Source organism: Tenebrio molitor, chromosome 4 (genome assembly GCF_963966145.1).
Source record: "Tenebrio molitor chromosome 4, icTenMoli1.1, whole genome shotgun sequence".
Taxonomy (NCBI): domain Eukaryota; kingdom Metazoa; phylum Arthropoda; class Insecta; order Coleoptera; family Tenebrionidae; genus Tenebrio; species Tenebrio molitor.
This window is the reverse complement of record NC_091049.1, coordinates 21581472-21598885: the sequence shown is the minus strand read 5'-3', so window position 1 is coordinate 21598885 and position 17414 is coordinate 21581472. Positions and strand designations below refer to the sequence as shown.

The following is a 17414-nucleotide window of genomic DNA, read 5'->3' as shown; positions in this document are numbered from 1 at the left end:
ATGCTAGTTTCCAGACGATTTAGACGAATGAAAAATCAGTGTTTCTAGACGGAGGCCGAAAAACACATTTTTCGAATTGACAAAGATTTTTTGCTTTAATGTCAAAGAGACAGGACTAAGAGCCATCGTGAATTCAGTTATAATTATTTTCAAAATTTGAAATCAAGATGTCTTTGCCCTCACTTAAAACCAGAAGGGATTGTCACAAGCTGTGTTTTCTACATAAAATAATTAACTATAATGTTGATTCTTCTGATGCTCTGCTTCGTATCGGCTTTAATGTTCCTTTATGTAACCTCAGACACCCGAATTTGTTTCATGTTTACTGCCATAAACACAATTACTCCTACAATTCACCCTTGAATAGTGCCCTTCGCCTGGCCAACCTTTACTGTAACGAGTTAGACTTCTGTGGAGTCTCGACAAATAAGTTCAAGAGTGACTGTAGGAGACTTCTGTGCAAGTGATGCATCTTGTTCCCGCTTTTTGTTTTTGCTAATGCTCCATGTGTGTTTTCTTGTAATTGCTTTCTTGGCGTGAATAAACTAAACTAAACTAAACTAAACTAAGATATTGTTGCAATGTGTATAATGGGTTGCGGTAAAAAGAAATTAAAAAATACCCCTCTTGTGAATAACCCTGTATTTGGCAACCAAAATATGTGTTTTTTTTTTTTGAACGACAAAATGCAAAATTACTTTTGATGAATCAAGCTTCTATCACTCTTCTATGACCTCGAAAGGTACAACCATTATTTCCACAGGGTATTTCACGAGTGGTAATGAGCCCCATGGAATTGTAAATGCAACCCACAATACATTTACAAAAAAGCTGGATATGAAATTAAAGTATCCAGCTTTTTTAGAAATGTATTGTGGGTTACATTTTCAATTCCGTCGGGCTCAGTCACTCATGAAATACCCTGTATATCAATACATAATATTAAAGAATTAATAATTACATATTATATTATTATACGAGTTTAATAAGACGCTTTATTATCACATGGGTGTATTTAAAGCCCGACAAGCGTAGCGAGAAGTGCTTTAATGGAATGAATGTGATGATACGTCTTATTAAACGAGTATAATATACTATTTTATCTACTTTGCTTTACTAATTCCTGAAATTTCAGCTGCTCAAGTTTTCATATTAGACTAGGGACTTTCACGTGGGTTGGTAACAGACATTTTTCCCAAAAATGTAAGGTTATATTTACTAAATTTAAGTCCGTCAAAAAAAGTGCAAGTTATTTTATTCGTTTGCGTTCATAAAATATGTGATTTTTGAATCGGTCTAGAAGCATTAAAAAGTGCCATAGCGGTTCATTTTTGCACGCGTTTTGCGTTAAAAAAGTAGCGTGTCATTTTTTTAACGCAATTATAAATTTTTTCATTCTTAATTAATAGTTTTTTTTAACGAGTTCGTATGTAAATTAGGATTTTTTTGGCATGAGTGGGCGTTTTAAAGGTCCACGGGTTCACACAGAAGAAAATTTTCAAATTTTGAGTGTCGAAAAAATTGTTATCTAAACTTACGGGCGCCAAAAAATTTTTTTATGCAACAAGTAAAGTAAAGTAATATTTTTTTTACGAGAAGGGAAATTTGCCGCACGAGCGCAGCGAGTGCGCAAATCCGCCGAGTAAAAAAAATATACTTTACTAACGAGTGCTTACACCATTCAGTTACCTAGTTACATTACATCAAAATCTGAGTTTGATAATGATGGAGCTTCAAGATTAGGACTTGTAAACATTCAACACTTGATGTGATATCTCAATTCCCAATAAAACTCAACCAAAGCTAGTAACTCCGTGAAGGTAAACTGTTAAAAAATAAAAACCAAAGTAAATTACAAAAATTAAATTTAATAGTAGTATAATTCAGTTCTCAATATTACACGTTCAATAAACAGAGGTTTGTACTGTAGTCATGACAGATCTGAAAAATTTTGAGTTGGTTAAGAAGTCAAAAATTCTTAAGGTGTTTTACCATCCAATGCTGCATCATCAATTTTCACTATAACAAATGACTTCTCGGAATCGTTATCATTCAGTTCATCAGTCTCTTCGTTGCTAACAGTCTTTTCCAGAACCGCTCCGCATTCCACAAGATAGTTAATAATCTCCAAGTTCCCGACTTCTATTGCTCTACTCAATGGCGTCTGACTGTTCTTGTAGACGAAGTTAACATCCGCACCTTCCTCTCGCAAAAGCTTAACTAACTCAAGACTCCCTGATTCTATCGCATCCAAAAATGCCAACTGAATTGATCCTTCGACCCCACTTTCCAGGAGAAACTCGATCAATTCGACATCTTCATTTAGCACAGCCCAGGAGAGTGGTGGTTTGCCTTTGTCACCAGCTTTACAAAGCTCCGCCTCCATCACTGTCAAATACTTGACAATCTCTCCGTGTTGAAACCGTGTTGCTAGAGAAACAGGTGTGTTACCCTCCGGATCGAGCTTGTCAATTTTTGCTCCTTTGCCCACCAATAATTTGACAATTGGTAGGTGACCAGCTGTTGTGGCTTCACTTAGAGGAGTGTTGCCGCACGAATTGACTCTGTTGACGTCTGCACCGTTGTTGATCAAAAAGTCGGCAATGTTTGTTTTTCCTTCTTGAGCAGCGTAGAAGAGAGGGGTGTTCCCGACGTGGTCTGCTTTGTTCAGGTTGATTTTGTTCGATAGGAGGAGTTTGACGGCTTCTAGGTGGCCGCGGTATATCGCCCAAGACAGTGGAGTCTTGCCTTTGGGACCCATTTTGAAAACGTCAGCTTTGTGCGTGAGAAGAAGCTGCATTATGTCGAGTCGTCCTCTTTTGGTGGCGTTCGCCAGGGCTGTGTTTTCGTCAAATTGTATGTTGTCTACTTCCGCACCGTAGTGGAGGGCCTTTTGGATGACGGAAATGTTGCCGGTGCGAGTGCTCTCGTACAAGACGTGGTTCCAGTTCTGTAAAGAAATACATTAAATTTTTAGGTTTGTTTATATTTTTGCACTTGCATTAATTTTAGGAGTATTAATTAATGCTTTATCTTCAGTGGTAAAACTCATTTTACCACTTATTCTGGAATAATTCTTGCTTACAATTACAGTAAAAGTTCGAACGATTTACTCCACTCGCCTGCGGCTCGTTCCGTAAACTTCGTTCTCGTGATTAATAGCTATCATTATATGGTCGTTAAATAATATACCGTCAAACAACTGTCACTATGAATCAAATTAACGCAGAAATGGTTTTTACTTCAGAACATAAAAAATTCATCACTGGATCGTAATGGTGTTTTCAATAACGGACAATGGACATATTTACATTGCTGTTGCCTGTTTGGACCAATTTCGGTAAAAATTTCCAAATTTAAACACCACTAAATTAAAACACGTATATGCAATCAGAAATACTTCTACGCATCCAGAAAATCTCGAACATACGTTTAAAATTCCAAAGCCTTCTTTGATCTAAATTCTAAATGAGTGTTGATCGCACGGTACAATATTAATGTTGTCATTGACATTGTGGTAACATTAAGTTAATTGATGCAATTTTAAATTAAAAATAGACACAAAAGACAGCACAAAAAACTATTCGTTGCAGCCGAGAAGGTGTAAGATAAATTTAATTTAATTCAAAGATATTATTAGCAATAATAAAAATTTGCACAATCCACTTCAAAATTAAGTGTACTTTGGTACACATACCACCTAGGGTGATATATTGGGTGATTCAAAATGATTGTGGCCAAGTATGGCAACTACGTACGAAAATTTATGTGGCAACTGTGTGGGTATGGTAGAGTTGATATTTCTTTGACAGTTCATAGTCGCGTAATTTTGAAAACTGTCAAATAAATGTGTAATGATATCAAAAAAATCAAATGCACGCTTATGAAATGTCATACAAATGACAACTCTACCTCATCCACACAGTTGCCACATAAATTTTCGTACATAGTTGCCATACCTGGCCACAATCATTTTGAATCACCCAATACCTAATAGGTAGATACTTAAGTCAAAATGAAGTGTACTTAATTGATATTATTAATAGATAATAATGATGATCTTAATGTTCCGTGAACAGTGTCGTGTTGATTATCGTCATTAATACCAGTTACGTCAGTTTATGTGTCATTGTTTTTGTAAATTCTAATAATTCAACATCAAAAAACGGGCTCCCAAAGACCGTTCAATAAAAAAGATATAACAATTTGAACTTTTAAGATTTATTTTTCAAAGTCCAATATAGGTAATGTCGATTTTTCCCGCAGAAACGTTCAAATTCTACTGTGGGTTTTTTTAATACAGGGTTATTATAAATGATTGTCCCATCGCAGTTGGTGTTGGTGACGCAGTTGAATGTGCCGCAAACCTCATAACATGAGTGAGACTGTAGTGGAAATCTATCTACTGAAGTAGCAACTAGTTTGTCTAACGTTGCGAGGATGGCGGCACATCCAAAATTTGTGTGGGTTTTCAACGCCAACTGCGATGGGTCAATCATTTATAATAACCCTGTACAATTTTTTTTTAATTTATTGCAAATTTTTATTAGGTTATTTCCACCTCTTTAACAAATACATATTTCTGTTTGAATGGAATTTTTTTAACTGCACTCTATTCTCTGAACTTGTAATAGACAAATGAATAAAACACCATTTGATTAGAAAAATCGGTGTCGAACTTCTACGACGCGACTCACGTAAAAACTACCGAACTGAAGAAGTGTTTTAAAAAATAAACAAAAACATTTTTTGTTTTTTAAGTGATGTTAAATCCTGCAATCACTAAAACACAAGAAACACACTCAATAGCACAGGTACGAGGATACGAGTGATGAAAACTTCTTCATAACTAAGCTTGCGCCTTGGAGGCCGTAGTAATTATGAAGCGGATCAACATAACTTACAAGTTGAAATGAAATAATGCTCTATGCTACTGCTTGAAATATGAAGGACACAGCTACAGCTCTTAGTTTCTGTTGGTACGTCCAAAATTAATTTTTAAGTAATATAGTTTATACCACCAATTTTGGAAGGTTTCCTTATCCTAATTTTAACAAATCGTTAGTTTATCCTCACCGCTTTAGATTAAAATAAAAAATGGTTTTCTGGACTGCTTAGAATCTCCAGATGAGGACCCAGTTTTTTTTTTGTACTAGCATTTAAACCTTTGACAAATAAATGAAATCTGTTATTTGTTCTGGCAGCAAAAAATCCATAGAAATATTGTTCAACCCACATTACCCTCAAAAAATAAAATTGTCCCAGATTTATCTAAACATGACTGTACATCGAATTTTAGAGCACCAACCACAACATTGGCAATAGCTCCCTGCATATTATTATACCGTAAGAGCAAAAAAAAAATGCCATCAAGTATAGCTATGAAAAAGAAAGTGCCGTGTTTTTGACTAAGAAATTTGTCATGCATTTGTGGAATCCTGAAATGGGTTATTTAAATAAACAATTATAGGTGTTATTGCATTTTTTCCCTGCAATTTACAGTGCACGAGCGCATTATAGACTGTGTCATAGCATAGCTATGTCTTGTAGACTTTTATTTTTTTCAAAATATTCTCATAATTTGTATAACACTTCAACATTTACTCTGTTTTTTGGTACACTCAAACAGTTTAATATTTTTTAACATTCCACTATTTTAAATAGATGTGACGTAAATCGTTTACAGAACTGTTATTTACGCAAAATAAAAAAATACATTTACAGCACAACTTTATATTTTTCATTTTTATAAACGTTGAATGTAATCAGTCGATTGGTTGATCTTCAAATACCTATCTTTTGTTCGCCGCGCACAATATTGTGCAATACTGTAGGAAGGTTATAGCATTATAAAATAAAATTCATCAATAGTTAATAATAATTTGTACTGAGAACTTACCCTTGGCATTTTAAAAATGTTTAAAATAACGGTGCAATATATTCAAAAACACAGTGGGAATGTAGTGGGACACTGTCAAATTAAACCAACGTTTCTCACTGAACAATAATTTACGTTTATGTTTAACTGATGACTAGTTCTAACTTCCAGAAACAAACTAAAATTTTCTCACTTGTACTTCCGTTTACAACAAATAAACAACAATACAAGCGCGCAACTTTTATTTCATCGTTCCAATGTTGCCAACGCTGAATTAATCTGGCAGAATCTGGGGACATTCATGTGGATGACGCAATTCACGTCAATTATTGATAAAAATAAATATGTATGTATAATACTGACTAACTGAGTTACTTGAATCTCAATATTGCACAATCGGAATCAATATTTTTCAATTTGTAAAGCTTGGGTGCAACTTACAAGAAATAAAAGACGTGTTATTTGTACTGACATTTGCAGCTGATTTAAAAAAATAAAATAAATGGACACAACAAATCATTCTTGAAATGCAAGATTCATTTAAAAATTTGTAATTTATAACCTGGAAGTATTTATTTCGCTTTGGTGTTTCTTGAATATGTTGAACATCCACTGATTCAACTATCAGCTAATAAAATTTTATTAAAAACAAATTAAAAATATTTAAACATTAATAATGCACAATGGAATTGTAAAAATAAAATAAAAATATAAAACAGACTGTTACATAATGATTTGGGGTTCTGGCACAGACACGGTGATATTTTTGTGGGGCAGAACTTGCCCCCCGTTGATGTACGTTTCGTCCTTCACTATGACGTCTTCACCTAGAACCGTCGTGCCTTCCATCCGGACCCACTTTCCTACAGAACACCTCCACCCGACTATGCAACTCTCCAGCCACGAATTCGACTTGATGACAGCGTCCGTCAAAATCGTAGACCTTTTTACACACACCCCTTCTTCGATGACCACTCCGGGACCTATGGTGACGTTCGGGCCGATCTGACAGTTGGGGCCAATCTTGGCGGTGGGGTCCACCAGGACGTTGCCCACCACTCCCGGGCCTTTGTACAGCTGATCGGAGTTTTTCGAGCGCAAGTCTTTCAGATACAGACACATGCCGGTGAGGAAGTCTTTGGGTTGGCCGACGTCCATCCAGAAGCCTTGCAGTTCGAAGGCGTACAGTTGGTGGTCGCAGACCATCTCTGGAAAAACCTCTTTTTCGATCGATGTGGGACGGAGCTGGATCCTGTTGACCACGCTGGGGTTCAGGATGTATAGACCTGAAAGAACTGCTCTTACACGAAATTTCGACAATAAAATAAAGACTTAAGTAGTTTACGTAGTTTCCCCAAAAACTCTTCGTTTTTTCACAATTTCATTTAACCAAGTGAATGACGTTTATGGCAAATTTACGAAACTGCACAGCTGTGTTTCATGTTTTTTAAATCAATAAACAGATGTCCACGTTAACTTTGGAAATGTATTGTGGGTTGCGTTTTAAATTCAATAAAAGGTGATCGATACCTAGTCTCAGGTCAGCAATTTTTGGACCTCCTGCTACATAACATTAAAAGTATAAAAGAAAAAAAATAACAACAAAAACTCATTCAAAAAGCTACAAATGTTTAGTATCCAAAATGACCCACCACTAATGTGATAAATAAAGACGTCCGAATCAATCTACGAGTCACCTTTTGATTTTCTAGTCATTGCCAATCTTTATCACAAAAGTCAAATGTCAAGTCAAAGATCAGTGCACTGATAATAATGTGGTTTTTTAATGAATCACACTATCTTGTCATAATGTGCAGATATGCTTTTTAGCTAGTATGATGCAACGACATTTTATTGTTGCATTATTAATACAAAAATTTTAAAATCTCTCACTTTATCTCTACATCCCTCCAGAGTAACGAATTTAATTACATATTTGGGTCCACACGAAGTTGTAGTAAAATTTACAATTTTGTCATTAAAAAAAAAAATTGGAACATTCTTATGGTGATATTTTCTAAAATTTAATTAACTATGGATATATCTGAATAGCGTTGATTTAATTTAAAGACCTCCAGTATGGACTATTAAATAAAACTATTTTCTGCACTGATTTTTTAAATGCATAAAAATGTACCTACTTGAAAAACCAAAGTTCTTGTATCCACAAAACATTAGGCAAGTAATATGTTCTAAATATTCTAACTGAGACATCATTAAAAACAATACAAAACATATTATAAGTACCTATTTTAAATTCTTTGTTTTAAAATATTTGTACAAATGAATATAAAAGAAAAGATTAAAAACAACAAATTAAAAACAATACAAAACATATTATAAGTACCTATTTTAAATTCTGTTTCAAAATATTTGTACAAATGAATATAAAAGAAAAGATTAAAAACAACAAAAACCAAATGATAAATCTACCAGTTATTTATTTTTTCTCATTTTAGTCCTATTAATGCAGTACTTATCTCTCTTATCACAAAACAATTGTATTCTCTAGAAGTGTGTGACACACCACAGTACAAATACAGTTGCATACCTTACCAAACTACTGCATAAACATACCTGCATTAATTTTGTTTGAAATAAATTCCTGAGGTTTCTCTACAAAACTCTCGATACACTGATTGGAATCATAGACCACTACTCCATATTTTGACGGTTCCTCCACTTTAGTCACCACAATAGTCCCTTCTTGACCATGGTCCCTGTGAAACTTAGCCAACTCCTTAAATGGAAAATCACAAATAATATCCGAATTCAGGACAAAAAATGGCTTGGTGCTCTTCACGAGGTGTTCTTTGGCCAGAGCTATGGGCCCCGCAGTCCCTAACGGTTCACTTTCGTGTGAAAAAATCAAACTGATACCCAGTTTTACAGCTTCCGCTTTCAATTCTTGCTCCATTTGTTCAGCCCTGTACGAAACAGCCAATATCACTTCCGTGACGCCCGCATCCACCAAAGCTTCCATCTGATGCAACAGAATCGGCTTGTTGGCGAATTCTACCAACGGTTTAGGCCGACTCAGAGTCAAAGGCCTCAAACGGGTGCCGTAACCGCCGACTAGAATCAATGCCCTCATTTGTTCTTTCGTCATTTTCTTTGATGCGAGGTCTTCGGTGTAAATGCGTGGGTTGGAAAGCTTCGTTGGCAGTACACGTCACGAGTTCGGAACCAATTTAATATCATCTAACTGATAAAAAGACAGGCAAAACAAACCCAACCTTTATAACGTTTTGACAGTTATGACGTGTAGGTAAACAAATAGTGGCGTAAGGATGCCAACCCAACAAACGAAATACCCCAGATTTTCAAAAAACCACAGAATATTAACACATGATTAAACATAAAAACCATTTTGGGCTAATTCCAAAATTATATTTGTTAGCAATGATGAAATAATTATTGGAGCTAAAATATTTTTTATTTGCTTTTACAACAGTTCAGCTAAAAAAAAAACACTTTCATTCAATTCTAATCGAATGCAACACAGTGGTCCTCACTTGAAGGAGTGATTCGTGGGCGCTGAGGAGGTAGATTAGGGAAACTGTACCAACATCTCAACATATTTATTTATAAAATGTGTTTGATACACAAATACCGGGTGATTTTAAATGATTGTGACTATTTTTTTCTTAAGTTGGGAACATTTTTCATAAATTATTTTGGCAAACTTGATACCTTAATCAACACATTGGCGAACGTATGTAATTTTGACATTTTATGTATTAATAAATTGTGTCAAGTATGAGATTAAAAAGCAGAATAACCAACAATAATATTACCAACCTATGAAAAAAAAAAGTCACATTCATTTAAAATCACAGGGTACATCACACAGTCTATTAATCAAAGAATCGCAACACCGCAATTTACACCCAAAATAGAGCTGACAACATTGTCCACATTTGACATAGGGTGAAAAATCTCATCATATAAAAATTAAGGTTATTAGAGATATTAGTAGCGCAGCATGTTAATAAAGTTAATAACAACTAATTTGAGAGTTTAATAAATGTCTTACTTTGCGAGGCATTTTTTATAACACGTTCAAATTTTAGCTGCGAGTATGCGTACTTTCAAGGACATTAAAAATGACAGACGTTGGCTGATATAGCCAATAGATATCATTAAATTCCCTAAATTTAGTAAAATTTTATATTTACAAACTGAAATCAACAGGTCATTTTAAATGAATTTTGGAAGTGTCTATAGTAACATACTGAATACCAGTTTTTTTTGCTATCCCAAATTAATTGTCCACAAAATTTATTTATAGTTGACTCAACTTGCAAAAAACCACTTTGCCTTTGCAACAGCATTTTTATGGCATTAGTAATTTGAAATTACTTTAAAACTGTACTCATATGGAAAATATTCAATCCAAATTATGATTTTCTGGTCTTCTTGTCCCTTTATTGGGTTCAAAAACATTGAAAAAACGCTGCTGCAAATGACAAGCGGTTTTTTGCAACTTGAGTCAACTTTACACATTTTTTTACCTTTGATAATAATTAATAAATGTGACACTAAACCTTCAACTTTGAGATGTCTCCTACAACTGATTTTCCTTCATATGAACAATGTTCACATTCATACCATTGTAACAAAAAAATAAATGGTATGAATGTGAACACTGGACACATGATTAGATTCATTCAATCTGAGACACAGATTTTTGCAGTTTAGAGCTATCCCCACATTCAGTAACAATCATGCATTACGGAATCTTCGAACACTGGAATTTTGTACGGACCAAGCAAGTACAATCAATGCAGCGTACCTGAAATAAACACTTTTGATAAAATACATTAAAAATGTCAACCGAAAATTAACAAAAATTGTTTTATGACCTTTGTGAAACACGTAGTCAAATACATCTTACTAACCTCACTTTTTTTCATTTAGTTGTATGTATGTATATTTGTTACCTATACAGGTTTTCAAAGTAATCCGATTTTTATATATTTCCACTAACTTTTTTCATTAAGTTTAAACATAAGTTTCCGCCGATATTGCTCAGGGTAACTTGGTTTTTTGAACTTCATAGTTGTCATCGTACTTTGTTATTGTAGATACGTTTCGTTTCGTACTTCTTGAGATATTACAGACTCAAAAATGTTTCTATCGACATGTTGATTAATGAAATTAGTAATCTTGAAATCTTCTACTTTACTTTATGACGTCGGATTCTCGGATTAGTTGCACTGTCATTGCCGGTCGGATGCCGCAAAGCCAGGCCGGACGCCGGAATTGTCGGAATGTTGGAAGTCGGATGCTCGGATCAGGATCAGGATAGGATCAGGATGTCGCTCAGCTCAAAGCTCAAATTGCGCATAGCTTTGCTAAGGTTACGCTCATTTACACAGGAATAACACTGGCCTGCGATTGGTAGTACGGTTGGCTTAAAAAAAAACGGGAACTGTCAGAAAAAGTTCTGTCAGATTTTATTAAATTTTTATGGTTTGAAACGGCCTTTTAGAATTTAGGTTAAAAAACTGCACTTATGTGTCAGAAGTACTACTGTCAAACAGACACAAATTGACATAAATTGACAAATTAAATTTTCAGTTCACATTAGGTCAAATTTCATATCCCGTTTTTTTTTTTGAAGCCAACTGTATATTAAAACATGAGTTTTATAAAACTTATATCGAGCGGATCAAATTAATTTATACCTACATACCTAATCGAGTTATCTATGAATCCGAAATCGTATGTCGTTACTTGAACAAAAAACACAGGTTAGATCTGGGCATATCAATCGAAAAGACATACGGATTCAAATCCATGAATGACTTGATTACAAATTAATTGATCGCTCGATATTAACATCTGAGCCAGATTTGCAGCACGACTGCTGCAAGCTCCTGAATGACTGTAAATGACGAGTGCTCTTAAGTTTTATAAAACGAATTGTTTATGCTATTTTTTCTAATTTGCACATTAAATACGGGGTGATCAATAAGGACTGTTTAAGTTGGTAACACTGAATCGTATTTTAAATCGTATAACAGAAGTAACTTCCGGTTGTTGGTGGCTTGTCGTTGTTAATGCTATACCTATATCAGATATTTGTCAAATAAACCAACAAAACATATCCAGTTACAGTGTTATAAATAAAAATTTTCTTAATTGTATTGCCAACTTAAACAGTCCTTCTTGATCACCCGGTACATGTTTTTTTACAAATAAAATAAATTTTGGTAATTTAGGGAATTTTGTGACAGTTGGTGACATATTTATTTCATGTTTAACATTTAAAGTAAAATTCTAAATTTGAATCTAGACTAAACATAATTGACATTTTTCGCAAGTGAATTCTTTTTCAGATACTTTTCCAGGCTCCTCATCATTTCTTTAAGCTCTCTCTTACTCCTTGCCGCAATCACCATGTCGTCCGCAAACGCCAGGCTCCTAACTTTCTCCCTACAATCCTTCTCCCCCGCTTGCGCTTTCCTCAACATTTCGTCCACGTCCGGCACGTATATCGTGAACAGCAGGCGGCTGAGCGGGCAGCCCTGTCTCGCTCTCTTTGTAGTCTCAAACGGGTGCAACTGAACTGCGCACAAAACTCATTAGATCCTTAATCCAACACTCGAACTGCGCTCAAGAAATTTACTCTATCTGAACTGACCTTTACAAACTCCTAAACTGCGCTCAGTATCCAAAGGGATTCGAAAGATGGTCAAATAACCATTGATAAAAACACGCTTTCCATATTTACCTTTTGAGTAAAACCAAATTCACAAATAACTTAGTTATTTATAATTTTTTCTCAACTTCTTACCACTCTTTCCAGCGCTCAGTAAACGTTTTCAGAAAATTTTTATTGGCGATCATCCTTCTCGGTTCTCCTATCTGAATGCTCAATGGACAACTATTTAATCTTTTGACCTCCCGATAGTTGATAGTTAAATTTTTTTTGGAAATTGAAAATGTTGTTGGAGCAGCTTGTACAATTTGATTTATGATGCTGCTTACTTATTGTATTTTCATTGCCGTACACATTTTACTAAGGTGATTTTGGCTAAAACTCATTAGAACAACGCATACTATCACATGTTAAAAGGAACGCCTCAAATTCGAAAACACCCTGTAGATAGGGCAGTTTACCGATGATTCCTCTCCTCTCCATACTTCATTGATCAGTTCAACCATCCTCTTTACCATTCTTTCGGCCTTGTTAAATTACATTTAGTCTTAGCATATTTTTTTTCTTATGGCTGGAACCTCACTTATTTCATTCCATGCTTCATCATTTGGAAAACTAGATATCACTAAAGTATTTTTAAAATTTTAAGACTGAACAGTGCTCAAGCACTAAGGATAAGACTTGGAGAATATAGGAGTAGGAGTAATTCTAGTTCTTGCAGCCCTTCCACTCCTTTATGAATCATTACCATAGAAAAATGTTGTTCTTGTAATGAGTTAATTTGATAGAAGGTCACTCCTCGTTTCAACTTTCCTTTTCAATCAATCAATTAGTACAATCATCGCGACAATTGCTACTAATTTACTATCTGGTCTTAATTGGTAAAACTAAATTATCTATTCCTTGGTTTATTTATTATTGTCTCTAATTTGGTAATAACTGAATTATTATCTAGTGCTCGGTAGCTATTGGTTGTAAATATTTAATAATTATGTGTAATTTTTTTGATAGCGCAATCAACCATCAGTTATTTCAGAATAACATTTTTTTAGAAATATATTTCGTAATATTTAGGTTAGCAGTAGCACTTACTGTGTACAATTGTGTATAGCTTGTTCCAGCTTCTGACAAATCAGAAACTGAGACCTGCAGAGATGGAGTATGAGGAGAAAACTCTAATGGGAGGTAAGGCAATGAAATATTTTTTATTTTTTTAAATATTCCTTGGTGTTTACATGTTAAAACTGGTCTGTAAGACCAAACATCAACATATTTCTAATATCTCTTAATTCTAAGTACTTATCACTCAGCTAAATTTAGTTCAACGACCTCCTTGAGTTAGTTCTGTTGTCACCATCGCACAGTACTCTCCTTTTTGATACAGTTCAAATGGTTTTGTTCTCTTCAGTCTTCAGAACAGATGTTGATTGTTCAGCAGCTGAAGAACTTCGGCATTTTCGTTTCCTTCCAAACCACTTGATTTCTTCTTTTATTGTTAGAATGTCAAAATTTCTGTGAATATCCACATTTCTAACATACCATGGTGTATTTACCATAGCACCCAGGATTTTGTTTGGAATTGTTGGTATTATCTTGATATTGCTGTTTTTCGCACACCACCAGAGTTGTATTCGATACAATCAGGTAGGTTTAAGAATCTGATTAGTTTGGTGTCCAATTTTTTCCCTACCAGGTATCTGTGGAACTCCTGCTTGTATAGCTTTTAGGTCTGAATATCCTTCCTCTTGTTTTATTCTGAACAGTCTATCAGATATGTGGGTACGAGGTAACTATTTCAACATTCTGTTTAGGAAGCATTTTTTTTATCTTGTGAATTAATCCTTCATGCCACAGCTTGCCGAAGGCCAGTGCAACATCAAGGAATGTGCAGAGCAGATTTGTTTTCCTTCCAGGTTTTTTCGATTACGTTTGTGATTCGGTGCATTTGGTTTGTTGTCGAGTGCTTTTGTCTGAAACCAAATTGGTGGTCAGGAATCAGTTTAGCATTTTTAACCTCTTGAAAATAAGTTTTCAAATACTTTTGCTTCTTGTTTATTTGCTCTTGCCCAGTCATCTTGGTCTTTTCTTATTGGGGGAATTGCCATGATTGACCTTTTGATCCGTTTTGTTACTTTCCACAGTGATAACTGATAATCAATCAATTCATCAAATTTGACCTCTGTCGATATTTAAAATTTTGGACTGGTTGTCCACTAGCTTATGTTATTATTACTTTATAAAAAATCTTTATTCATTTATAATATGATAGGATGAAAATTTAGAACATTCTTCAGTTCTTTCATCTTGTGTTGTGTTTATTATTTTATTCTCTCTATCAAATAATGAATTTTTTTAGATGATTACTTGAAGATAATAAAATTTATCGCATCGGATGTGTTTCAACCAAAAATAATGAAAGTTTTTGTGTGGTTCAATCTTGTAATACACACTTGTGCAGCTTTGCTTACCATTCATGCACTCCTCTTCAAGATAAAGATGAAGGAGTTTGTTTATTATGCCCCGGTGCTTTTTGCCAGCTTTTACGTAAGTACTAGGGTAAAAAGTCCTTAACATGTTAAATTTTCATGATTTACATCTACAACAACCAACCAACGAACGTCGTAACACGACATAATGAGAACATGTAAACTCGGTTTCAAACCAAATAGTATAGTTATTATATCATAAAGAGTAGAAGTGAGTCTTTTTGTGGTAAGCCCAGAGATTGAAGACCGAGACGCAGTTGAGGTCGGCAACTGGGCGAAGCACAAAAAGACATTCTACTCTGAATAATATATACTATTTTATCTTCAAGCGGATCACAAAAAAAAATCCGACATGAACTCTTTTTTTTTTCATGCAGTTACAATTTTCAAATTTTAACCAATAATTTCTACTAACTTTCAACTTTGTAATATTATTGGTACTTGAAGTTTGCATAATATTAGTAAAGTCTACAACACTATCTGAATTATCCGATGTACTTTCAGCAAATTTCCCAAAATGGTGAATGATCGCGATTTGTAATTTTTAGTATCCTGAACTTTCGTGCTCTTTTCTCCTCTTACTGAATGTTTTTATTACATTTTAAGCAAGCGTCAACTTTATCATTTTCCCTTTCTTTGTGACCAATCAGAATGACACGGTTCACATCAAAGAAACTTGCAGCGTTTATGATACATTCCATTAAATTTGTTAATTCCAGGGCATGTTGAGTCTATTGACGATCTTATTCAAAGGTAAGATGGCAAATGACATAAGAAACGAATTGAGACCTTGGACTATTGACTGTGCCGGGGAAGAAATACATTCACGATTGAAATTTGAGATAAAAGTGATTACATCATTTGCCTTGTTCAACTTTGGCGTAGCAATATTTGCCGGTTGCTGGTATTGTGTTCCCATATTTGCTGATTCGGAACTATTTTACCTGTTGCGATTTGCCGACGAACATTTTCCAAATCAAAAAATTATAGTAGAAGTAATATACAGATTGTCGTTTCTTTTTCTGATCTATGTTATGATGGTGCTTGCTTACCAAGTTATTTATTACACCCAACATGCTAGATTTCAAATCATGTTGTTTACTGAATACTTGGTCAATATAGCTAAAAATGACAGTGGACTTAAAGATGAGGAATTATTTTATAGTTCTCAATACCAAGAGAAACTTGCCCATAATCTCAAATTCTGCATCAAGAGATTTCAAGAATTTTCGTCGTAAGTTCTTTGTTGAAAGCATCAAATTTAGTTCTACCATTAAGTTTTAGCACCCAAACAAAAAAAATCAAACAAATGGGCAATCTGATTGCATTATTTGCTTTATTCGGTTGTCTCTTGGGAATCGGCGTTGCATTTTATATCTTATCGGTAAGTATTGAATAGGTAAAATTCTAAAGTTGAGATCATATTTTGAAGGACAAATTCTATCCTGAATATTATGTGCGAATGGCTGCTTCTAGCGTCGCTACTGTTGCTACATTTGTTGCTCTAATTTTATCAGGACAGTCAATCGAGAATCAAGTAAGTGTGACCAATCTGTGACAAAATAAAAGCAAAGAAATATTTCCCAGGCGGATGATGTATTGAACGCGATGATGGAAATCACTTGGTACAATTTTAATTCGAAGAATAAGAAAAGTTATCTCATTCTTTTCACAAGCTTGGCGGCTAAATCTTGGAAAATTAAATTTTCTGAAAACTATTCGATAAATTATGAATTAGGTCTAGCGGTAAGTTGACAGTTTTTAGATATAACAAAAATAATATATCTGTTTTCCAGATTGTTAGGGGCATGTATTCTATTCTCTCTGTTGTGGTAAATATGCATAGGACACAGTAGAATTAAAAATTTCCCTTGAATTTTATTGTAAATCTTAATCCTTTATCACTTTTCATAGTGTTGACCTAGGAATGGTACATCTTATTTTGGAAAAATATGTTGATAATAATAATTTTTGCTTCCTATATTTTATTTTTAACAACTGCGAAATCAAACTGGAAAATGTTTAGCCACAACTAACATAATCGAGAAATTTTTTGTAGCCACATTATATACCTAAGTCCATAAATTTAAAAAGTCGTCCAAAGGCATTTTAAAAACTTGTAATGAAACTATTACAATCTCTACATGCTGATGAATGTCTTCGGTGCATTCCTATCAACACTTCTGTTAAAGGGCATCAAATACACACTTAGTAAAAAAATATGTAAATCTGACACCATAGGTTTTTAAATATTTTGGTTTTCACAGCCGTTTTTGACCCAACTCCCATCGCAGTTGGCGTTGAAAACCCACACAAATTTTGGATGTCCCGCCAGCCTCGCAACGTTAGGCAAACTATAGTCTATTTTTTCCTGGTAGGCTGC

The 17414-nt window shown here is 34.4% G+C and overlaps 3 protein-coding genes across 4 annotated transcripts; 1 reads left to right on the top strand and 2 right to left on the bottom strand.

The window, feature by feature from the left end:
• Positions 1-1848: 1848 nt before the first annotated feature.
• LOC138128030 (putative ankyrin repeat protein RF_0381) lies at positions 1849-6346 on the bottom strand. 2 transcript variants are annotated; one of them, XM_069044228.1, is made up of 3 exons: positions 5900-6346; positions 1993-2950; positions 1849-1941 (listed from the first exon to the last, which is right to left on the bottom strand). In XM_069044228.1, exons 1-3 carry the CDS (start codon positions 5906-5908, stop codon positions 1931-1933), a joined length of 978 nt encoding a protein of 325 aa, XP_068900329.1. In that variant the 5' UTR covers positions 5909-6346; the 3' UTR covers positions 1849-1930. The 2 variants fall into 2 exon arrangements, with proteins under 2 accessions (XP_068900329.1, XP_068900328.1); XM_069044227.1 differs by having other exon boundaries at positions 1849-2950.
• A 154-nt stretch (positions 6347-6500) lies between these two features.
• On the bottom strand, positions 6501-9148 carry Gmppb (GDP-mannose pyrophosphorylase B). The gene is made up of 2 exons (XM_069044226.1): positions 8456-9148; positions 6501-7164 (listed from the first exon to the last, which is right to left on the bottom strand). Exons 1-2 carry the CDS (start codon positions 8985-8987, stop codon positions 6602-6604), a joined length of 1095 nt encoding a protein of 364 aa, XP_068900327.1. The 5' UTR covers positions 8988-9148; the 3' UTR covers positions 6501-6601.
• A 6643-nt stretch (positions 9149-15791) lies between these two features.
• On the top strand, positions 15792-16959 carry LOC138127484 (uncharacterized). Its single transcript, XM_069043530.1, has 5 exons — positions 15792-16265; positions 16316-16415; positions 16464-16568; positions 16619-16777; positions 16828-16959. The coding sequence occupies exons 1-5, from the start codon at positions 16066-16068 to the stop codon at positions 16885-16887; spliced, it is 624 nt and encodes a 207-aa protein (XP_068899631.1). The 5' UTR covers positions 15792-16065; the 3' UTR covers positions 16888-16959.
• The last annotated feature ends 455 nt before the right edge of the window (positions 16960-17414 follow it).